General features: G+C 32.9%; 1 protein-coding gene across 4 annotated transcripts in view; it reads left to right on the top strand.

Annotated features, from left to right (window-relative positions):
- The first annotated feature begins 2,028 nt into the window (after positions 1 to 2,028).
- Positions 2,029 to 25,639, top strand: part of LOC149955534 (tyrosine-protein phosphatase 10D-like) — a 50,582-nt gene continuing 26,971 nt past the window's right edge. For 2 of the 4 annotated variants that reach the window (XM_090165317.1, XM_090165314.1), the window contains exons 1-2: positions 2,029 to 2,319; positions 8,268 to 8,563. In XM_090165317.1, coding sequence (XP_090021443.1) covers positions 8,498 to 8,563 — 66 coding nt within the window. In that variant the 5' untranslated portion in view covers positions 2,029 to 2,319; positions 8,268 to 8,497. Of the gene's footprint in view, positions 2,320 to 8,002; positions 8,018 to 8,077; positions 8,133 to 8,267; positions 8,564 to 25,639 lie in introns of those variants that run through there. The other 2 variants (XM_090165316.1, XM_090165315.1) reach the window with 2 other exon arrangements.

Below are 25,639 nucleotides of genomic sequence, written 5' to 3'. Positions count from 1 at the left end.
TATAGGGTCTGGTCGGGCCCGATAATTTTTTTTCGGGTCGGGTCGGATCGAGCATTATTTAATTTATTTCTTTTCGGGTCTGGCCTAAAAAATAGTCGGCCCGACTCGTCACTATAGTCTTCCCCGGAACGAGAGGCGGAAAGAAAACGTCAGTTTCATTGAACCAATGAGATTTTATTTCTTGTAACTACTTTATGGGTATTTCAAAGATGAAATCTTCTGACACATCTTTCGGGTTTTTCGACATGAAGTAATGAAAAAAATCAGATATAACAATATTTTAAATTAAATTGAACTTTTACCTGTAAACATTTATCTAACGTAATCGATAATTAGCTTTTTCAGTTTATTTAGAGGCCCTTAGTCTTTAACGCGTTAAAATTTTATCGCCTGCTTAGCAGACGAATATACATCAGTTTATGAATTTCTCACGTTGACCGCCGAAAAGGCAAATTGATGTTGCTGAATTCGATAGATATTAAATTTTAAATAGAATAAATTAAATTTAAATTTAATCTAACAAATTACATTTAAATTAATTCGGATAAACTAAATTTAAATTAATTCGGATAAACTAAATTTAAATTAAATCGGATAAATTAAATTTAAATTAAATCTAATAAATTGCATTTAAATTAATTCGGATAAACTAAATTTAAATTAAATCTAATAAATTGCATTTAAATTAATTCGGATAAACTAAATTTAAATTAATTCGGATAAATTAAATTTAAATTAAATCTAATAAATTACATTGATTTTAAATCGGATAAATTAAATTTAAATTAAATCTAATAAATTACATTGATTTTAAATCGGATAAATTAATTTTAAATTAAATCGGAATAATTAATTTTAAATGAAATTGGATTAATTAAATTTCAATTAAATTGGGTTAATTAAATTTAAATATATTGCATTAAATTTAAACATGGTATATTGAAATACATTGCATTAAATTTAAACATGGTATATTTAAATATATTGTATTAAATTTAAACATGGTATATTTAAATATATTGTATTAAATTTAAACATGGTATATTTAAATATATTACATTAAATTTAAACATGGTATATTTAAATATATTACATTAAATTTAAACATGGTATATTTAAATATATTGCATTAAATTTAAACATTGTATATTTAAATATATTGCATTAAATTTAAACATAGTATATTTAAATATATTGCATTAAATTTAAACATGGTATATTTAAATATATTGCATTAAATTTAAACATGGTATATTTAAATATATTGCATTAAATTTAAACATGGTATATTTAAATATATTGCATTAAATATAAACATGGTATATTTAAATATATTGCATTAAATTTAAACATGGTATATTTAAATATATTGCATTAAATTTAAACATGGTATATTTAAATATATTGCATTAAATTTAAACATGGTATATTTAAATATATTGCATTAAATTTCAACATGGTATATTTAAATATATTGCATTAAATTTCAACATGGTATATTTAAATATATTGCATTAAATTTCAATATGGTAAATTTAAATATATTGCATTAAATTTCAACATGGTATATTTTATATATTGCATTAAATTTAAACATGGTATATTTAAATATACTGCATTAAATTTCAACATGGTATATTTAAATATATTGCATTAAATTTAAACATGGTATATTTAAATATATTGCATTAAATTTAAACATGGTATTTTTAAATATATTGCATTAAATTTCAACATGGTATATTTAAATATAGTGTATTAAATTTAAACATGGTATTTTTAAATATATTGCATTAAATTTCAACATGGTATATTTAAATATATTGCATTTAATTTAAACATGGTATAGGTAAATAGATAGTATTAAATGGAATAAATAAAGTAAGTTTAAACAGAAGTATCATTTTTCGATGGTAGATGTCGCCACAGTTACGAAAAAATATCTCAGGTGCACTATATTTGCGAGAGAAAAACCGCGCCACATTCCGTAAAGCATGTTGAAAACAAGTTCAGTCAATCGTTAAAAAAAGACAGCTAGGAACTTCGCAAACCTGTTCCGCCTCGAGCCAACAGCGCCTCCGCCCCGTCGACTCGGAGCGAAGGCTGATTTCGAGAGACGCCGTCGAGAGCGAGACTGTAGCTGCTGCAGCCCTCGTGGCCCTGTTTGGAACGGTAATACGCGGAGTCAAAACGCGATCGCGAATACAGTTTGGTTCCCGCGGCTAGTTCCTGGAATGGGGAAAAGTGCTGAAAACTTTCCAGAAGCATCCTCAGCTGGGATATCTCACTCGTTGTAAATTGAAAACGAAATACATTATGGTAAGTTTGTCTTTTTCATTGTTTTTATAAACTTATAAATAATACTTCTTAAATTATCGGTGATCTTATATTTTCGTCTACCAAATGTCCTTCTTTTTATTGTTTCTCGTTTCGATGTCAGTTTCAAAAACTGGTTCAACAACTTTCGTTAGCTTTAACTTTTAAGTTTTCTAAGGCCATTTTCGTAGATAACCGATATTTAACAGGTATTGAAAGATTTTCGTAGCTAACTGAAATTTAACTGGGATTAAAAAAATTCGTAGCTAACTGACAATTAACTGGGATTAAAATATCTTCGTAGCTAACCAATATTTAACTGGGAGTAAAAATAATTCGTAGCAAACTGACATTTAACTGGAATTAAGATTTTCGTAGCTAGCTGATATTTAAATGGGATTAAACGATTTTCGTAGCTAGCTGATATTTCATTGTGATTAAACAATTTTCGTCGCTAACCAATATTTCATTGGGATTCAAAGCTTTCCGTAGCTAACCGATATTTCATTGGGATTAAACAATTTTCGTAGCTAACTAATATTTCATTGAGATTCAAAGATTTTCGTAGCTAACCGATATTTAACTGAAATTAAAAGATTTTCGTAGCTAACCGATATTTAACTGAAATTAAAAGATTTTCGTAGCTTACCGATATTTAACTGGGATTAAAAGATTTTCGTAGCTAACCGATATTTAACTGGGATTAAAAGATTTTCGTAGCTAACCGATATTTAAATGAAATTAAAAGATTTTCGTAGCTAACCGATATTTAACTGGGATTAAAATATTTTCGTAGCTAACCGATATTTAACTGGGATTAAAAGCTTTTCGTAGCTAACCGATATTTAACTGGGATTAAAAGATTTCCGTAGCTAACCGATATTTAACTGGGATTAAAAAAATTTCGTAGCTTTTAACTGGGATTAAAAAGTTTTTGTAGCGAACCGATATTTCATTGGATTAAACGATTTTCGTAGCTAACTAATAATACAAGAATTTATATCGATTAGGCTTAATTTGTTACAATATTTTTACTAAAGTAGATTAAAATAATCTAATTTTGTATTATAATGTGTGAAAATATTATTCAATTGGGGTTAATAGAGATATTGGTAGCATTTTATTTAACTTCGAAATCGGGATGATTTGTTTTACAAAACTAAAAAGGATTAACCGGAACTTAAATATAAAGTAAATCAGTCTTAATGGCAATATTTTCATGTTTTATAATTAATAATAATAACAATAATTAATAATAATAATAATAATAATAATAATAATAATAATAATAATTATTATTATTATTATTATTATTATTATTATTATTATTATTATTATTCATTTTTTTTAGCTGTTTTAGACAAACTACGTTATTTATATGACAATTTACGGTTTACTGAGGCTAAATTTAGACTGTATATAAAAACATGAAAAAGATTTCGTCAATATTAGTAGCAAAGTTATGACAATTTTTGCCGTTGTAACTTAAAATGTATTTAACAAAACTAGTCTCTAATTTGTTTAATAGTTGATTTTATAAAATGTCTTTACGCTTGCCCAACTTGTTGAAAATGTTGCCCTGGGATAGTTCAGCCAATGCCTAAGAATGAGTCCATAAACTCTTTAGTGGGAGTGAAAGCGGATCCACAGCTGAAGCGGGGAGGCAACATTTCAACAAGATGGCCAAGGTTATTTTATAAAAAGAACTATTAAATATCAGTCGAAGTTACGTCAAAATATTTGACTAATAAGGAGAGGCAGGTTTTTTTTAATTTAAACTGCACTTTGTCAACATGTCCACTAATATTTGACAATAAATTGAAAACTGGGTGGTCTCCAGTTAAGTATATTTTCATCAAAAACTACGAAAAATGCTATTTACAATATAGAGTTAATCAAACTAAAAATCGGGTAAGTCATTACCCCGGAGAGTCTTACAAAATAAATATCATACTTACAATAAAGGGTAAACAGCTATCACTTACTCAAAGACAATAGAATATGAAGTTTTAAATTTAAACAAAATTAAAACGGACCTAGAACTAATATTACTAAGCTGATTTTAAAATTTAAAATTATTGTTTCGTGAATATTTTAAATATTAAAGCGTGCTTTTTTCAGAGACATTTTAAAATTGAAGACAATAATCACGATTTGTTAATTTAAGTCTCACGCATCTTAATCTTAACTTCGATTAACCGGGGTTGGCAAGAACCACCCAGACCGGATTCAACCACCTGGGCTTCACCGGATTTAACCACTTACAAGGAGACTACCCGAGGTGGTTATCACCGATTTTGTTGGAACTCGGGGGTCAGGTAGATCTATGAAATTTGGCAAAGGGAAAAGTTGCAATGGGCTTTAATTTTCCAATGGGAACCGAAAATGTTATTAACCTCTCCAAACGAAAAAATCTCTGTTTAAAAAGCATGGTATTTTCTCGGTTTCACAGGGTTTACTTACTTAAAAAATATTAAAAAATTAAATTTTCAAATCTTTCTCAAAAATAAGAAATTGACCTATTTTGGGTAAAATTGATCAAGGATTTTGGGTAAAATTGATCAATTTTGGTTAAATTTTAACAAAATTTGGGTAACCGAGAAAAGCCCATGCTTTTTTAAATGGAGAGGTCAAAAACATTTTCGGTTGCCATAGGAAAACTAAAAGCCCATTGCAAATTTTCCCTTTGGTAATTTTCATACTACCATACAAATCGGTGATAACCACCTCGGGTAGTCTCCTTGTTAGTAAAATCTACGGTTTAAATAAAAGCGCAAAAGCTGTGAAAATCCTCGAATTAATATTTTATTTCGAATGAATTATGTATAACAAGTACGAAACTAAAATGTTATTAATTGAATCGTCTGCTAAAAACATCAACAATAGGATAAATGCATATTAGGGTCTAATATAATGGTGGTTTAATTCTGGTTATATTCGGTTTTTTGCGTAAAAAGAAGAAATTGAAATAAATCTTAAAATTTTGAGATTTAATACGGACACCAATTTTATTAGGTCTTAAAACTTTGGAGATTTATTATGGGAAAGAAAAACAATCTGTTGCTGAGTAACTTTTTTAAAATTCTGTCACATAATCTGCGTTCACACTAGACACTTTGGAAACGTTTTAAAATGGTTTCGAAAGATCAAATTAAATATTTTCGGTGTCAACTGTATTAATAGGCATCCTATAAAAACATTCGGCACCAAAATTTTACAATTCCATCTTTCGAAATCGATTCAAAACGTTTCCAAAGTGTCTAGTGTGAACGCGGCTTAAAAGTAACCTTTTCTAAAATAAATCACTTTTTTGAAATTTTTGCTTTTTTAAAAAATCTGAAGGTTTTAAAAGTTAAAAAAATTCAGATTTTTAAAATTGTTAGTCACTTTATTAACTTATTTTTATGTGTGACTCAGCAACAGATTTAATATAAGCCAGAAAATTAATTAAATCTTAACTTTGGAGATAGAATATGGGTGCTTTGGAAAGCTCTTTCTTTTGTCTTTATACAGCATTGGCATTCCAAATTCATTATCGACGTTAATTTCCATGCGTAATATTCCATGCGTAAAGATTAAGAGCGCGCGTAGTTCTATTGCGTAGCATCGCTAATATTCATATATAATCTTAGACGCTCACTTCCGTAACGAAGACCGTCAATTGTTTCTATTGGTTTCATTTCTTCGGTGTACTATTTAGAAACGAGGAAAAACTGTATGAGAAGCTGTGCTTCGAGATAAAAAAAAACAAATAAAATGGATCGTATTGTTGGTTTTATAGTGTTTTAGATTAAAGTTTCAATTGACTCGCTCTAATTGCTTTTTAGATTTTACATTGATATTTTTATTTTTTATTGGTTTTAATTGATTTTTTATGCCTTTCTCTGTACAAATTGATTAATAATTTGAATGAAACGGTTATGTAAACTAAAGTTATTTTTTTGAAATAAAATTTTAAGTATTATTTAAAAACTAAATTTCATTTAGTTGGCTCTGAATTTTAATAAATTCATTGAAATCAATTATTTAAATCAGACAAACCTAATAATAGCAACAGTTGTATTAAAAACAAACCAAACATTTGGTATGCAAATGAAAATAATATCAGTGACACCTTACTGTTTAACATAACAAAGGTGGGGTGGCAGAGTGGTTAGCACTTCCGCCTCGCCGGGTTCGATCCCAGCTTGTGGCACTAGGTGAAAACTCGGAACAGCTCCTTCTGCGTTGAGTTTGAAAGTTCTCTCCCTACTTGGTTAAGGGGTTTTCCCCTCAGCTCTTCGGTTTCCCCTTCCATAAAAACTTGTAGAGGTTAACGGTAAAAGTTATGGTTGGGAGCTGTTGGCTCGCGTGGCATGCAGGGCTTGCCACCACCCTCCTACGCATCGTAACCCGGCCACCTGAATTAATGGCTATAAAAGTCGCTTGATGACTTAGGTGCTTTGGGTATTAGCCTAGCTGATTATTGACATAAATTGTCACGTTTTTAATTATTTTCATAACGACTTTGTTTAATCTACATTACTCTTTAAACTTTATGGGGTCTAAATTGATGCAGATAATTGAACAAAACTGTGATCACATCAGAAGATGGTTCAACGTCTTCACTAAGCGTTCCGCCTAGGAGCCTGTGTTTGTTGCTCCTAGATGCCACTTACGACGTTAGTATTGGCGTATGTAAGCGCTTTTGCCGAAAAATGGAGCTTGTTTCGATGTGTTCGTGCAGAGTAACACGTGGTTAATTCCAAAATATTTTTTTTGCCATTTTTGGATTAAAATGAATGTAGTAAAAAGCTATTGCCTCCTATGACCAATTTTATTTCCGTGCTCCCAAATGTCAGTGAAATATTGGCCGATTTAAAGCAAACCAACTTTATTCTAACCTTGTAGAGTGTGATATTTCAACTAGGCATTGAAGCTTTTTGTCTGTAACCTACCGGTGAAAAATAATTTTTTCGAAAACCATGAAAAATTCCCCGATTTTCGTGAAAATTAAAATTTAAAACGATTACTAATAAAAATTAATAATCAGCTAGACTAATACCCGAGGCACCACCTTAGGCCTAAGTCACCGAGCGACTTTTAAAGCCGTTAAAAGTCATCGAATACCCCCTACTTCTACAATACATAGTTTTTGCGAAAAACGCTTGTATCGTTTAATTTCAAACACCCTGTAGAGTGATTTTATTCCAGCTATAACAACAGAAGAGAAACCCATAGTCTTTTAATTTTAAACATAATCAAGTTTGAATAGTCTTGTAATGACAGCGGTTTGTAATTTATACACTCAAATATATCCCATATTTTCCGAGTCACTTGGCGAACTCTATAAAGAACTAAGATTCTTAAAAAAAAAAACATATAAAAATTGTAATTTTGCAAACTCCATCCAATATTTTTCCGAGTCACTGTACAAAATATCTACAAAAATTAAAGAATTGTTTAAAAACAATATTGCTATCACCATGCAATACTTTCCGAGTCACCCGCAAAAAGTGTAGTATTATATCAAAAAGAAAATCAACATTTTAATTTTTCCAGCCCGAAATGTGTTTCTTATCATTTACAACAATTCAAAAAAATCTCTGAAAAATGAATATTTTTAAATTTAAATTTTCATTATCGAATTACAATGACTGACGTCAACTTTATTCCAGTGCTTTATAAATACAAAGATTGCAATTCAACTAAAATGAATCGGGTGTAGCCTATCTTTTATCACCCATTGTGTCTATTCCTACGAATTTATAACGAACAAAAATACGGTTTCATAGCCCTTAGATTTAAATATTCCACTTATTTAACCTTCACAATGGGTTCGTGAAATATTCCAGAATGAAATAAAAATAATAATTATAACCCATTTAAAACCAAGACATATTGTTATCAATTCTTTTGTTAATATTTGCTTTGATAAAAAATTTCAATTAAAATCTTTTAATTTTTTTCAGATAACGAATGTTTGAATCGGAGAATTGGAGACGTTTTCTCTATCAGTGATACTCCATTCGTGGTGACTAGTGCTTCTGAAAGATGAAGAAGAACAGTCGCGAACGAATATCTCGGTGCTAACTGGTGATCATTTAAATGTATCTAGAAGCCATCGCAGTTTGGGAATACGGTTATTTTTTCGTGTCTCGACAAAGGATATTTTCTGAGTGAAGTGCTTCTTTTGGCAGCCATGTTACCTCCCCGACTCTTTTCCGTTTCGCTTTTCGCCGCTTTCGTCTACCTGTTCCTGCTCAAGGTAAGCTAGCCCCATAATTTGATACACTTTTAGAATTCCACCCGGAGGCTCGCGCCTACATTTTATTGGCGTTGTTTCGACAACCACCCGTTTATGCCCCTGCTAAAACCGAATTCTTGAAATGCTAATTTCAGTTATCCCAAAAAATTAATAATTCGTTGATTGACCCAATTTGTGCCCGGTATCATTAAGCGTGTTAGCGTGAAAGTTCACACAAGCGTTTTTAAAAATAGGTTAAGTTAGAAGAAACCACCTATGGACTGTGCGAAGGGTGATAAAATACGCGAAAAAGTAGATTAGTACATAATTAAAAGGGATAATATAGAAAAATCCTAAACAAATTTGAAGAAATTAAAAAACTTACCAATAACTCGTACCAGTAGGTCTTCGAGCAAACAAAAAGACGCGAATCTCAGATCAAATAGATCTTCGAGTAATAAACTACATTAAAACTAAATAAAATAGCCAGAAATTCCAACGGTAGACCGGTTTCGTTCTATTTGGGACTCGTCAGTTCTGTGCGGGAAATATGGCAGGCGACTGTTATATCTAAAAGAGAAACTAAGCCTAAACATTAAAAATTTCAAAACGCGTTGCATAGCAACGGAAAGCCGAAAAGGGGGGAGTGTGGTGGAGAATAGTATATACGATAAGTTAAGTTAGAAGAAACCACCTATGGAGTGTGCGAAGGATGATAAAATACGCGAAAAAGTAGATAGGTGTCGGTTAAATGCCGGTAGTTGAAAGTAGCTTGTTTTTCTTACGAGTAATTTTGTTCTTATTTAATATTTATTAATAATAGTCTTGAGCCTTAATATTCAATTAAAATAACATGATATGAAATGCTTTCTATACTAGTAAGTAAACTTGCTGAGGTTAACGGTAATAGTAAGTGTAGGGAGCTGTTGGCTCCCGTGGCATGAAGTTCTTGCAAACGCCCTCCTATGTAATTTAACTCGGCCACCTGAATTAATGGCTTTAAAAGTCACTAGTTGACTTAGGCCTGTGACGTTCCTTGCATATTAGCTTAGTTTATTATTACTATTAAAAAACGTCACCCAGTAGCCCAACATGCAAGGCTTTGGTCCAGAATTTCGAGGTTTCCAGTAAATTTGTGGAGCAAGACCTTTATGGAATCGACTTGGTTCTTAAGAAAACCAAGCCGATTAGGAGATCTTAACTCGCGCAAAGGTTTAAAAATATGGAACTTTGCTGATAGGCCGGTAATTATAAAAGAGTAGGTCTACAGTGGCATTGTAACGCGGCCACCTGAATTAATGGCTTTAAACGTCGCTTGATGGCTTAGGCCTAAGGTGGTGCCTTGGGTATTTACCTAGCTGATTATTATTAGTAAGTGACCAAATTCGTAAATATAAAATAAATTGAATAACGTTAAGTTTTCAAAATTTTGTTTTTATTGTAAATTTGACTAACTTTACTATTTAGTAATCATTATTATTTTTTATTTGAAATACTATTTAGTAATTTCACACCTCTATAAAAAGATTTTTATGAGCAACGTACTTTGATTTTTTCATACCACGTTTTTCATAAAACGGCATAAATTAATTTTATCATTTTGTGGTTTTTCTGCGTATAGTTCACAAATCAGTACTGAAAAAATTTAAAGTAAATGTTTTGTGTTAAGATTATATTAAAGACATTAGATACAAAAATAAATATGGTGTATTCAATCCATAACTGGTTTTCTAGTATTTGATTTTACGTGAGTTATTCTATGGCCAGGGTGCTCTTGATTTTACTTGAGTTACTTTTGCTAAAGTCTTTGTCCCTGGGTTATTTGATTTCATATTTCAGAACTTGGAACAGAATAAAGGAGCATTATTCGCGATAAATTCTTACCGAAAATATATTAAGATATAAGAGTTCTAAGTGATTCCATGTATATAACTTCACTGCACATTTTAAAGAGTGAATAATTTATGGAATTATTTAATGAAAACATAGAAATTGATGGCATTTTCAAAGATGATGTATTTGATCCTCAGTGAGAGCCTACAAGAGTGTTTGTCTGTCGACCCAATAGTTCACTTTTACAGCTTCGCTTATTTAGCTACAATGCCTTTACGTATTACTATTTACTTAAAGGCTATGCAAGCTAATTTTGGATGGTTCTTGCGCAATAAGTGTAAGACCATAAGTAACATAGTTGTTGTAAGTATGACACTTCGAATTGTTTTAAAGCTAATTTGTTGACTCTGACACTCTCGGCCAGGTCAGACTCGAACTGACTACTGGAATATAATCTACTTTGGTAGTAGTATATTTTGGCTTAATTATATTTAGACACTAGGGGGCTCTGTTCTGAATTCATAATGGTTGCCGTATTAACCCATGGCAGGGCCACTAGGCTTCGAGCTTCTTTGGACCCCTCATCTCGTCAACCCCCCCCCCCCCCCCACACACACACACTTGTGATGCATTGGCCCCTGCTCTTGGTTGGCCTTATGAATAATTCAGCACTGTGTTGCGCAATATCAGTTCGGAGATTTTTTTGCTAATTGTCATACGTAGTAGTGTTATGTTACTTATGGTGGAGACCCAGTGGCGTAGCTGAGACAACCTAGGCCTCCCCGCGAATCTTATGTCTGGGTTTAGTCGGTATCTAGCAACTTATTTGATAGAAATTTAGGGGACCCCTGAAGCCCTTTAGCCCTCCTGCATGGCGGGGATTGCGATTTGCGAGAGCCTTATTAACGCCAGTGGTAAGACTCCATTGATTTGTCCATTCTAGAAACTCTTCATGTCGGTCAAGGGGGCTCTGGGTCTCTCTTCTCTTCTTGATATGGAATGATGGTTTGGGCTGATAATATTAGTTTTATTGTTAAGGCTAGCGTGAGCTACTTACGATGTCTGTATTGTGTAGGAAAGAGGTTACACCCTAGCTCAACCAAAGATCTTTATTCGCCTATAATCCAGGTCAATCACCCATTTCGTATTATAAACTGTACAAAAAATAATCTTGTGTATTAATGCGGAATCACGTATTGGAGTTGTTTAGCGAAACTATATTAACTCAAATTTCAAACTCATCTAAAGAGTGTAAGCTAGGAGCAACAAACACAGCTCGTAGTTGTAAGCGAAGGTCCCTGTAATGAATATTGTCTCGATAAAGAAAGCTCCCTGTAATGTAAATTGTCTCGATAAAGAAAGCTCCCTGTAATGTAAATTGTCTCGATAAAGAAAGCTCCCTGTAATGTAAATTGTCTCAATAAAGAAAGCTCCCTGTAATGTAAATTGTCTCAATAAAGAAAGCTCCCTGTAATGTAAATTGTCTCGATAAAGATAGGTCACTGTAATGTAAATTGTCTCGATAAAGAAAGCTCCCTGTAATGTAAATTGTCTCGATAAAGATAGGTCACTGTAATGTAAATTGTCTCGATAAAGAAAGCTCCCTGTAATGTAAATTGTCTCGATAAAGAAAGCTCCCTGTAATGTAAATTGTCTCGATAAAGAAAGCTCCCTGTAATGTAAATTGTCTCGATAAAGAAAGCTCCCTGTAATGTAAATTGTCTCAATAAAGAAAGCTCCCTGTAATGTAAATTGTCTCAATAAAGAAAGCTCCCTGTAATGTAAATTGTCTCGATAAAGATAGGTCACTGTAATGTAAATTGTCTCGATAAAGATAGGTCACTGTAATGTAAATTGTCTCGATAAAGAAAGCTCCCTGTAATGTAAAATGTCTCGATAAAGATAGGTCACTGTAATGTAAATTGTCTCGATAAAGAAAGCTCCCTGTAATGTAAATTGTCTCGATAAAGAAAGCTCCCTGTAATGTAAATTGTCTCGATAAAGAAAGCTCCCTGTAATGTAAATTGTCTCGATAAAGAAAGCTCCCTGTAATGTAAATTGTCTCGATAATGAAAGCTCCCTGTAATGTAAATTGTCTCGATAAAGAAAGCTCCCTGTAATGTAAATTGTCTCGATAAAGAAAGCTCCCTGTAATGTAAATTGTCTCGATAAAGAAAGCTCCCTGTAATGTAAATTGTCTCGATAAAGATAGGTCCCTGTAATGTAAATGGTCTCGGTAAAGATAGGTCCCTGTAATGTAAATTGCCTCGATTGACTTAGTCATTTTTCTTTCGTTGGGCGGAATAGATCGGAAACGGATGTAGGACGGGCCAATTACGCTATTTATCCGTTCGCGATCTCTGACGCGAGACAGTCACCGTAACCACGACGAAATAAACGCTAGCCTCTTTCTCTCTTAAACGCGTGTCCCTCGCAATCTGTCTGACAGACCTCAGCTCCATCCTCGTCCTCTCATTCCCGCATAGACCGAAATCAAGGCGACCCCCGCTTAAATATCGCTGTCGAGATATAATCGGGTTACGAGGGAAAACAGTCGCGTGTCACGGTTTTACTTGTCAGTTCGTAATAATATCTTCTCTACTTTCGTCAACGTGATAAATCGGGGTTGCGACGAAACGGAACTTCCTCGTGTACTTAACGTTTGGCGCTATTTTGTTTACGTCTGGCCATCTTTTTTAGGTGTTAGTGTGGCGTTCCGAAGTTGCCAATCCTCCGTCAGCGTGATTTCCTCTTCCGTAGAACACATCCTTCCTTCCCATCGAGATAATCCAGCCCGTTTCCTCCGTGGGTCGGTGCTGTTTGCCATATTTTTGTACGTGTGGTGCCATCTGGAGGAGGGTCGAAGGAAATCGGATTTGAGGGGAAGGGGACAGAAGACCCGACAGTGCCATTTGGGGTGCTCGTCGGTCTCATGAGCCATGGCTAAATCTAGTAAACGTTAATTTTGGAAATTTCGAGTTAGTACACCACCTGGAAAATGGCCACAAAAAATCAGGCAAAAAAATTTCAAAGATAATTTAAAATACGTTTTGAATATTTTGCAAGATATTACCTTAAACCTTTTCAGCTATTGTACAAAATTGGTCGGGGATAATCTGGAAAAGTTTGGGAAATTCATTCCGAAATTTTCGTACGAACCCTGTAATAGTGAATTGCATTTACATAAGATAATTAATTGTACACCTTCATAATTGTACAAATATTTTAACTCGCCAAAAACATTTCTAGGGTGAGATAAACAAGCAAATACTTTTTACATAACCGTAAGAAGTAATATAAATCAAAATAAGAAAATATATCCATAGTATTGAGCAATATATATGAAGAATAGTACTCTGAGGAAAAGCTTTTTAACAGACAGGAAAATAATTGCCAACTCAACGCGGAAGGAGTTGTGGCACTGGGTGAAAAACTCTGGAACAAGCTGGGATTGAACCCGGGCTTTTCTTGCTGTGAGTCAAAAGTGCTACACATTTCACCACCCTGCCATCTAGGTGCAACAAACACAAGGAGAACACAGCTAGCCTTTAGACACGATAAGGCAGTGTTGTGTACAAATTTCATTGGACGAACCTTTACGCTGAACGTTTTCCCCTTCCGACGGCAGCAGGCGCTGAAGCGTCTAACTAATGAAAAATGCACGACTTTTGACGGGTTGCGTTATCCTTGTGTGGGGTGCTGTGTTTGTTGCTCTTAGCTGCCATAAAATTCAGGAGTTAAAACCTTAAGTTGGCCCTTATATACAAAATAGGAAATCATATTACACAATATATTTTATTATTTTCAATTTCCGATTTTAAAACACTTAGCAGGCGCCGCACGTCTATTTCACATTTAGGCACCTTGTTCTCTCAAGTACCGAGCTCGGCTGGGGGCTATTCTTAGCCTCGCTTCTCTTATGCTTATGGGGAGGGATGGAATTAAATGGCCCTTTTGTAGTCCTCCCCCTCCGCTTAGATAAACGTAAACTCGTCTTTAAGCGTTTTTAAAGTTTCTTGTACAAGTCTTTTCTTTTCGCCCATTTTCTGCGCGTTTTATCCGCGTCTTGTATAATATTTTTGCCTTCGTGGCGTCTTTTGGAGGGGCTGCTTTCGTCTTCCCCCCACTTTTGTTTTTTTTTGGTGTTTGAGGTGATGAATGAAAAAAATGGTGTTGGGGATGATGGCAGAGAGGTCCTTTGATAATCAGGGTTTTCGCTCTGGAAAGTGGGGTGCATATTAACTTAATGGCATTTATTAAAGGTAACGGTTGGGGAAAATATGCACTGATTATAATAAAATGTCAAGGTGATTACTGATAGAAAAAATTCCGGGTTTTGCTTGCCGTGTAGGCGGCCTTATTAGCATAGTCTGTAGCGACTACGCGTCTTATTAGGAGGGCATTTTCAAACTCCGCTCACGATTAATTTTCTGTACGATTGAAGAGTTAACGCCAAACATCTGCGGTTCACGCTACCGAAGCGAAGTATAAACAAAGATGGAATGAAGGCAACGGGTAAATGCACTTACACTGACAATTGTGAGAGAAAATGACTTAGGTTGAGACGATTTTAACCGTTAATGCAAATCCTTCGGATGTTCGACAGGGCTGCCACATGTCAGGGAAAACAGGAAATCGGGGAAAAATCAGGGAATTTAAAAATGGGCCTAAAACGTTAGGGAAAAGTCAGGGAATTTAAAAATGGGCCTAAACCGTCAGGGAAAAGTCGGGGAATTCCATTTTATCTTGACTCTAGACAGGGTCGTTTTAACCTTTCCGTGGGCCCTTGGCAAATATCTCTCATTTACCGACTTTCCGGACCTCCGTAAACCCTATTATATGGAATTGTAGGCCTTAATGACTCCTAAACTTTTCGTAGGCCCTAGGCACTTAGCCTAGTTTGCCTTGTGGATAAGGCGGCCTAGACTCATCTATGACAAATTCCATGATTATCATTTATATCCTTGAAAGTTTGGCTAATTTTTTCAACATTTCAATAACCTTTTTACTGAAATGTAAGTCCATTTAAATTTATTTTCTGCTGATAAAAGTAATTAAGATTTTTGCCTTAAAAAAGTCAGGGAAAATCTCTTTAAGTAGTCAGGGAAAACGGGGAATCTCAAACTTTTGTGACAACCCTGCTCGAAACGTGATCTCCTTCTACCTAAATCAGCCGGTCTCATTGGTTCCCTGAAACTGTTTTCCGACTCGATTGGAGCGCACGCGGATGACGTATTTCCAGGAACGTCATTTCAGGATTTTACAGGAGGGGGCAGAACTATAGAGCTCCGGAAAACCAGTTTTTTAAAAGGACAAAAACCCATCAAATTTCATATTTTTGGGATTTTTAATCGAAATAGTTATTGCATATTTGCTATTGATTTTCAGGATAATAGCGAGAACCAAAAATTTCCCAAGATATGCATGAACATTTTAAGATCATAGAAATCCAGGGGGGGCAATGCCCCCCCTTGCCCTACCCAAATGACGTCCCTGCGTATTTCCTTTCCCCATCTTTAATTGATGTTTTAATTGCGAATTAATTCGATTTTCCCATCGTTTCTCTCAATACTAGCTTCCATCAGAGTGTTAAATACACGCTTAAACGTAGTGCCGAATTAAGGAGTATGTCTACTAGGATTAGGCCTATTGGCCCCCACCAACGGCAAGAAAATTGTAAACTGAAATATCAGTGGACCTTCACGGTTTCACTGGTTTTGCAGTTAAAATTTTACTCACAAATGAAATCAACGGATTTTTCACGGATTCGGCATAAGAGAGCTACATATCAGGCTTGTTGCTTTCTTATTTGGAAAAAATTATAAAATTTCCTATTTTTTCCAAAACAAATTCGAGGCATTTTCAGTCACAAAATCAAAAATGTAACTAAAACTAAAACTTCGTTCTGGTGAGACGTGTAAAAAACGAAACCAAAACTAAAACTTTGTTCTGGTGAGACGTGTAAAAAACGAAACCAAAACTAAAACTTTGTTCTGGTGAGACGTGTAAAAAACGAAACCAAAACTAAAACTTTGTTCTGGTGAGACGTGTAAAAAACGAAACCAAAACTAAAACTTTATTCTGGTGAGACGTGTAAAAAACGAAACCAAAACTAAAACTTTGTTCTGGTGAGACGTGTAAAAAACGAAAACGAAACTAAAACTTTGTTCTGGTCACGTGAGACTTGTAATAATACTTGTATTAATTTTTAGTTGATTTGTAATATGTATGCACAGTTCAACAAAAATTTATAAAGTAAAATAAAGCAGTGTTTAAAATAACCTTATTAAACCAAAAAATCTGGTTTTTATTAAAACAAACTGTGTTTTAGTTTTTTTTATTAATAACCAGGTTTTTCCCTAACCCTGTTTAATATTGGTAATTTAGTATAGGCGTAAATACAATACAAACTGAGATAAGTCCAAATCATTTTCGTGCACCTATTTCCCACCATAACAAATTGTGCGCGCAACTAAATGATAGGGACATTTGACACTTTATATTTAATGACTAAATGGTGTGTACAAAAATTGGGCGAATGTTTCCGAAGTTTGACCGAAATTTTGACTAAAGTTATTGGACTATGTATAGACAAGTAGAACTGGGGTTATTTTAACGTGAATTGCGATGATGGGTTTGCCTATCTGATCCGAGATGCGTTACTCATAGAGATGGGAGCCGGTAAATTTACCGGTAATGGTAAAATTACGGTAAATTTACCGAGTGGTTTTACCGGTAAATTTACTAATTACTTTCATAAAGCAAAAAACACGCAAAAATATTTTTAATAATTATTGTGACATCAAACCATGATTTTGATCAAATAAAAAAGTTAATGGTAAATTTACCAGTAAATTTACCGTTTTTATTTTTACCGGTAAATTCACATCACTAGTTACTCACTCGCACTTACAAGTTAAAGAAATTGTAATCAGTGGATTCCTAATTCAAGTTTGGTTTTTCCAGTAAAGTACATAGAATTCTAGTCATTTCAATTGATTTGTAAGTATTTATAGGCGGGTTTTATTGAGTGATTTCGTCTAGCTCGTCCCAAAGTTTCAATGCCTTACGAAACTAGCTAATACCAGAAGTTTAATTAGTCAGCTAAACGATCTAACTACCGATAGCTATGTGCCGAGTGCAACAAAAAGTGTGATCATTTTAGAAATGGTTCTTAAGTAAAAAGTCAACACGCGGATAGAGCTCGGCGGAACAGATAAATTAACCGGCAAAATTTCAATTATTTATAAAAATTTCGTCTAACTGTTTATTTATGGATATTATTCGCGGTTATAAAACGAACTAATATGCAAAAAATAGGTTTTTATTCGGATAATTTTCGGCTATGGATAAAATCAATAAATTGGATATTTCTTATCCAAACGCCGAGCTCTACACGCAAAAAAGAGAACTGTGACACATTTATTTGAATTATAATTTATGAACTTATGCTATTACTAGGCGGAAATACAATGGTACGGTAAATCTATAATTTTACATCTGGTATGTACTGTATATCTAATTGTTGCTAATTGTGGTTTTGGTTTTGAAGGCGGGAACATAATATTTTGTAAAGTGATATTTTAGACTATGAACTCGTGGAACAAAATCAACTTGTAATAAGAGCATTTTTGCGCCAAAACCATTTATTCTCAAACAGCGAAAATAACTCTACTTATATCTACTAAGCCTTTAACATTTAAATAATATCTCTCCAAAATTTAGAAAACTGTTGTTAACATATTTGGTTCATTTTCTGGTAATAATAATATAAATTTATTTATTAAAGTAAATATATTGGAGTCGATAAATATATTATAAATTAATTATATGGCTTCTCAAATTTAGAAAACTTTTGTTAAAATACTTGGTTCATTTTGTAATAATAACATTAATTTATTAAACTTATTGTAAATATATTTGCGTCGATAAATATATGATATGGCTTATATGGTTTTTTTGAAAGCTCAATATGTTGAATGATGTATTTAAATAAAATAGATGAAGTGTCATGCTCTTCGAAACCAGTCAGAATTAATCATTGTAAATATCATAGATTTTAATTAAATATGCAAATTTAACGAGGTTTTTTCTGTTGTTAAATTCAAACATATGTGTTTAAAACAAAGTATAGCTTACGATCCATATTAGTGGCTTTTGTTACGCTTGATTGGCTTATTTTCTGCGATTATTGAAAGATTATACCGTATCGAATTCATAAATATGTTTCTAAAAATATAATTGGACTTATTGGAAATATCAAACCGTTTTTAAAGTAGATTAACAGGGAAATAATATATTTATTCATCAAAATCACCGACGGCAGTATCAATTTGCGATATTTTCTTCCAAAAAAACACCTCAAATCGTTTTTTTTTGGATAATGAACCAAAGATTTCTTCTACTTCGTTCTATATTACTCATTTCCCAGGTCAATTAATCCATATGCCAATCTGATTAAGAAAAAAATTAAAATATAAAGATGGGCAGTTTTTTTGCTTGTACCGGGTAGGCGTTCCGCGTCCATTTTTTCCTCCCACTTTTTAAAGTTCTTTTTCTGGTGGAAAGGTTGATGGACTTCCTTGTTTAAGAAATACGAGCGGGTCGCAACTTCCGTTCGGTGATTGGCCCGTTGCTCTTTTCAAAAAGAGTAATATGATACACTTCACAGTCCAGGAATCTGCTTTTCTAAATTAGCGCAAAAAGTATATTTTTAAGAAAAACTTGAAAACTGTCTTTTGTTAAAGTTATTTTAAATATTGTGAGTCCGTTTACAAATGAACAGGTAGGCCAGGTTAAAAAGGACCGCAATACCTACCAAAGAGGCCCAAAAAAATTAAAATTCGTGAAATCCTTAGAGAGTTAATTTTTAAATTGCTTAAAATTCTATTGAAATTCGTGACAGAGCATAGATTTTGAAATATTTAGTAGATAGAAGGATTTTGGGGACCGTTTTTTAAGGCGCCCAGCCCTATAAATTAAAATAAGGGCTTAACTGAAAAACAATTGTGACCTCACCACTAGTAACAACGTCTAGTTTGATTAAATTTCATTTGTTTATATGAAAAATTAAGTTATTATTTAAACTCAAACGTTTGTTTACGGTAATTATACTCATACTTTTAATAAAATTGTGATGATAAATAAATATCGAAGACCACAATTTAATTTAAAATGGAAGTATTTGATTATTGTACTTTCGATGAACTTACAAATCTTTTAAAATACGTTCGAGGTCATGGCACTCCCTTTCGAAATAATCACGTTTTGAAATTTATTGAAGCTGGTGGATCTGTCAAAAGTGACTCACCGGGACAGCTTCGGGTTGCGAAAAACCCTTTCTTGCTCAACTTAATGCGCTATCTTGACCATACATCCGGTTGTTGGCTACCCTTTCTTCCAAATGCAATCGCCCGCGGTAGACGGATTTGGAGAGTGGGCGAACCTGACAGAAACGTTTCGAACTTTTTTTAAGGTGACGTGAAAGTTATTTTAAATAGGATATAAACGTTTATCTCCAAATCAAACTATAAGATCGCTGATTGCGAAAGCGTCGCTTTTACCGGAAATAAATTACCACATCACCGCTGTCTTGGTACATACATAATAATTAAGTACTTCTCTAATATGGTAATTTTTTGTATGGTAAACAAGCTTGAAATTTCAGCAAATGCAGCATGGATTTAGTAAAAATTTGCAAAGTCCTCTGCTTAAGTGTGTGATTTTAAGTTCAAGACTTTTTTAAAAGTGGCATTGCTATGTAACAACGTTTCATAGGTTAAAAATAGTTTTTTCTATTATTTAATTTTCCTAAATTTTCCGAAATTTTTAATGCCTTCCTTTAAATTCCTTTATTTTCACCTATTTTCCAAGATTTTCCTATAATTTCACGGTCTTTTGAAAATGAAATATTTTTTTTGTACGTGTCATAGAACATCTAGTTAAAACACAGCCACTTTCGAACCAAATCTGGAAATGTCCGGGCTTTGTAAATCCGCTTAGTGATCCAATAATGCAAGACGGCAGTGTACAAAAAATTATCAATATTCTAGGGGATTCGAGTCAAAGTATACCGATATGCAATAATTATCTTATTATTTTTCCTATATTTCCCTAATTAGTGTCCTATATTTAATATAATTCGCCTCTAAAATTCCTATTTTTCCTAGCTAATTTTCAAAGCCTTTCCCTGGTCACCCTGTTTCAATGAGATACTGGGCTGATGAGATTCTGTTTAATAATATCAATAATAATGCTTTAAAATATTTTCACGAAAACTACAAATTAATATTTTTCATTTCATTCCATAATCGAACTTTCATAAAATTATAATAACAGCAGGACTGATACTTAGTCACTTTTTAAACTAAAAGTCACCTTTTTTAAAATCAGTCACTAAAAGTCACCTTTTTTAATATCAGTCACTAAAAGTCACATTTTTTTAAAATCAGTCACTATAAGTCACGGTTTTCAATTTGATAGGTTTTCTCTACAAAATATTTTTCAGAGTGAAATTTTATAGGGAGCGTTACTAATAATTTAACAAAAATTGTTAATTTAACTCTATTTTTAAATAGAATATTTTTCCTTTAAGGTCGATTATCTTATTTCTACCCCTAAAATTTAATTGCTAATATGTTTAAGAAAATACAAGAAAACACTACTGTTAGGAAATAGAAAGTAACTAACAAATTTGATCACTTTTTTGTCACTTTTTGGTCACTATTTTCAAAGTGGCTAGTCCCTATTTACACTAAAATTTAGGCTAACTGAGTATCAGCACTGAAACCGTTTAGTTTCCATGTCAGCTTAAGTTAATAAGTCGAAAAACGAGGGTGGCAAAAAGTTCTACTCGATAAAATTTTATTTCGTTATCTTTGGTTCCAATATTAGTTTTTCATTAATTGCGAAGCCCTACAAAAACCACGGGAATAAGTATGGGATCAATTGAAAATGAGACTTTTTTTAGTTTAAAAGGTCGAAATAAATTAAACGTAGTGTAAATTTTATTTGTAGCTAGACTGACCAACGAACCACAATCAATTAGAAATTGAAAAAAACTAAGACAATGGTTCGGAAATCGAATAAGTCCTTTCGAAATGGAATGTGCGTTTGATCCCGTTTGAAAGGCGAGTTCTGTTGCACTTTCGCTTTCAAAGGTCAGCGTCGAATTGGGCGGTTTCGTCGACTGAAGTAATCGGGCGTGGTGTGGTGTAGCGGGGAACCTGATTCGAATGACCTCCTTTCTTCGTTCGCCAAAGAAATGCGTTCAAACGCTTCCACTGAGAGTACCGCACAGGTAGGGGTAGTTTCGTAGACACTTCACCGTTAGCGGTGTTGTCATAGTACCTGGAAAAGTCTGATAATGGTCTTCAAAGTTAGGGAAAGTCGGGGAATTTTTAAAATATAATTTTTTTGTCAATTTTAACCCATATTTAAGTAAATGTTTGGCTTAAAATACGTCGGGGAAAAACTGAAAAAAGTTAAGAAATTTGAAACAATAAATGTGGCAACCCTGCTTAGTGAATACGATATTTATTAGGAATGGAAGGTTAAATCGGTTTCAATCTTCGGCAAAACACCTACCAGACTCGCAAAGTATTATCTGGCCATAACTTTGAACTTAGATTTTGAAGAAAAACAACTAATTTATGTTAACATATTTGACGTCTGTGGTTAAAAATTTCGAAAAGCGATTGCTTTTTTCTAACCTAGAAGGTAAAATGTCTTGGGGGTTTTTGATAAAGTACTATAGCGCGTTCGTTATGGGTGATTTATTTTAATAAGCAACCACCTCGCATTCACGAGAGTTTACAGAAAATAACTCGATTTCTGAGTATATTAGTAGAGGTTGGGGATGGTTAACCTTTATTCAATAGATAAATCTCTCAAAATTATTCGTCAAACGTTTGATCAAGTAATTTATATTTCTGTATTATCCGATTATTTTTTTGATAAATTTGTAAAATTAATCGAAAAAATGACGTTTTTCTTTCGATAAAAAGCTCAAATTTTTCGAATAATACATGTTTTTTTAATTATTTTCCAAAATATTAACCGGTAAATTTCTTTGTTTACATTTTTTCCCCGAAAAAATCAATTTAAACATGGATAGTGATTAACCGTTACCGACCTCTATATATTAGCAATCCTGATTTATTTTACATCATAAATGGCTATTCTCCGAAATATTGGTTTACTTGCTAAACAAATAAATCATAGCTAAGGTCTATTGATATTTCGATAAAATAAAATCTAGAAGACTTTTTTTACTCCGACTATGCTGAAGATGGCGCCACAAACATTAGGGGGGTTTATCTAAATTTGTAAGATGGTGTCGAAAAAAGATTCGGCAAGAAAATTAGCATTAAAACATAGAAAGTGCCATGCTTATTGTTATTATGTTACTTACGTAATTTCCTGTTATCCCGTTTCTACAAACTTAAATAGTACCTGCTTTCGAAAAACTGCCAATGGCTGCGTTCAACAACTCTAAAAAGCTCAGCGCTGAGCTCAATGGTCAGCGGTTTTTCACAGAACGGGTTTTTTGACTTCCGGTTTTGACGTCACGTTGATCATCGGAGACTCAGCGGAAACATCGGCTGAGCGATCGGTGTCGTGACGTCATTCGACAAAGTTAAAGGAGGGGTAGCAGACGATATTTTGTTCGTTAAGTCAGCGAACTATAAATCGTACAACAACTTTTAGATTTTTCTGACGTAGCGTTGATTAAAATAACTCAACGATAAATGAACGGTTTTTCTTCGTTGATAGTTGTTGAACGCAGCCAATGTTGTTCTAAAAAAGCATTTTGAGTTTCTACGAAACTATTTTCCTTTTTTAATTAAGCATTTTGTGGGTTGAAAAAATATTTTCAAAAATGTTATTTAAAAGCTTCTACTCTGGTACCATCATCGCAGATCTTGTAGAGAAAGTTCGTCTGCTATTTACTCCAAAGTAATCATAGATGGCGATACTCACTTACTCAGAAGCAGACGAACATTCGTACCGTGCCACCGCTTTATTTCCCACCCTGGCTGCGAGGATGGTTTGGAAATCTCTACTTAATTATTAAAAATTGTTTTGAATTTTGAAAAACCATTTTCATAATGCATTTTATGTTTGAATTTTGGAAAACCATTTTCGCAATGCATTTTATGTTTGAATTTGGAAAAACCATTTTCGCAATGCATTTTGTTTTAATTTTGAGCTGCAAAAACCATTTTCATAATGCATTTTATGTTTTAATTTTAGCTGCAAAAACCATTTTCGCAATGCATTTTGTTTTAATTTTGAGCTGCAAAAACCATTTTCATAATGCATTTTATGTTTTAATTTTGAGCTGCAAAAACCATTTTCACAATGCATTTTGTTTCAATTTTGAGCTGCAAAAACCATTTTCGCAATGCATTTTGTTTCAATTTTGAGCTGCAAAAACCATTTTCACAATGCATTTTGTTTCAATTTTGAGCTGCAAAAACCATTTTCGCAATGCATTTTGTTTCAATTTTGAGCTGCAAAAACCATTTTCACAATGCATTTTATGTTTTAATTTTGAGCTGCAAAAACCATTGTCACAATGCATTTTATGTTTCAATTTTGGGCTGCAAAAACCATTTTCATAATACATTTTGTTTTAATTTTCAGCTGCAAAAACCATTTTAACAATGCATTTTATGTTTTAATTTTGAGCTGCAAAAACCATTTTCATAATGCATTTTGTTTTAATTTTGAGCTGCAAAAACCATTTTCATAGTGCATTTTGTTTTAATTTTGAGCTGCAAAAACCATTTTTATAATGCATTTTGTTTTAATTTTGAGCTGCAAAAACCATTTTCATAATGCATTTTATGTTTTAATTTTGAACTGCAAAAACCATTTTCATAATGCATTTTATGTTGAGCTGCAAAAACCATTTTCATAATGCATTTTGTTTTAATTTTGACCTGCAAAAACCATTTTCATAATGCATTTTATTTTTTAATTTTGAACTACAAAAACCATTTTCATATTGCATTTTATGTTTTAATTTTGAGCTGCAAAAACCATTTTCATAATGCATTTTATGTTGAGCTGCAAAAACCATTTTACATTTTGCGTTTAGAAAAACTAATTTTCAAAATGCATTTTGTATTTTGCATTATGGAGAACGTATTTGGTGTTTTACATTTTGCATTTTGAGTTATGAAGAAATTATTTTGCATTTTCAAGAAAAACGCTGCAATAAATACTAAAAAGGCACGAAGAGTTTTTTTAAATTTTGAAGAGATCTTATTGAACAAGAAAAATGTTCGTTGGCGATCTCCAAGAAGTCGCTTACCTTTAATGACCTTCGTAACCGAGTAAACCTTTTGTTTCTTTTATCTCGTTTCGTGCGTGAAATAGACCAACACGTTCTCTACTGCGCCCGTCTTCGTTTATTGCTGCTTCAAAATTGGCTCTGGCGCAAGAAACAACAAAAAAGGAGATGATTCTAAGAAGCCGAGCGTTAAATTTGCTTTTGGGTTCGCTAAGACGAACTACTTCTGCCAATATATTTTTGAAACCAGAGAAATAAAATCGCTTTACATTTAGCTCTGACGTTTCACCACACGAAACTATAAAGACGAAAATAGAAACCATTTCCATTGAGATTGGGCTTGCGTAAATGAAAGGGCTCTATAAAGAAAAATGTTTCCAATTTGTTGGTAATTATAATTTTTGTTGGTCACTTATTTATCTCTTTCTCTTGAAGTTTTACTGCAACTCACTTCAATTTTGTACACTTAGTTTTATTTTTTTTAAATTCTCAATTAAAGGGCTAAATCGGTTTGCGGATTTTTGTTTATTCGAGAGATACATTAAGACACGTAGTAACAAAAAACACCAATATAGAAATTTCACGAAATTCACGTTAAAATTATTAAGTAATCAGTTTACACGATTTTTTTATCTTTTGTAAACCAGCGACAAATTTTAAGTTTTTATTGAAATCGAAATCAAGGGGCTGATGACTACGCGTAATCAGTGTACAGGGTTCCCAAAAAGAGTACGTAATCTTCGGCGTTACCCGCGTTACCTCACTTAATCCCAGATTACGTAATCTGTGTAAAGGCTTAACCATTATCTTTACTGTTGATTAGAATGAGGAATACATGCCAAAGCTTTATGTCAATTATGTAGAAATTCCAATTATTTTACGCTTATGCTTTGCCGAAGAACTGGCACGACTAGGAAAAAAGTATCGAAGACAAATACCAAGTTTATATGTTCAATTGGCACAAT

The sequence above is a fragment of the Leiobunum rupestre genome, chromosome 2 (assembly GCF_980474605.1).
Source record: "Leiobunum rupestre chromosome 2, qqLeiRupe1.1.hap1, whole genome shotgun sequence".
In the NCBI taxonomy this organism is placed as follows: Eukaryota; Metazoa; Arthropoda; class Arachnida; order Opiliones; family Sclerosomatidae; genus Leiobunum; species Leiobunum rupestre.
The sequence above is the reverse complement of the archived record's forward strand: the minus strand, read 5'-3'. Positions and strand labels throughout refer to the sequence as shown.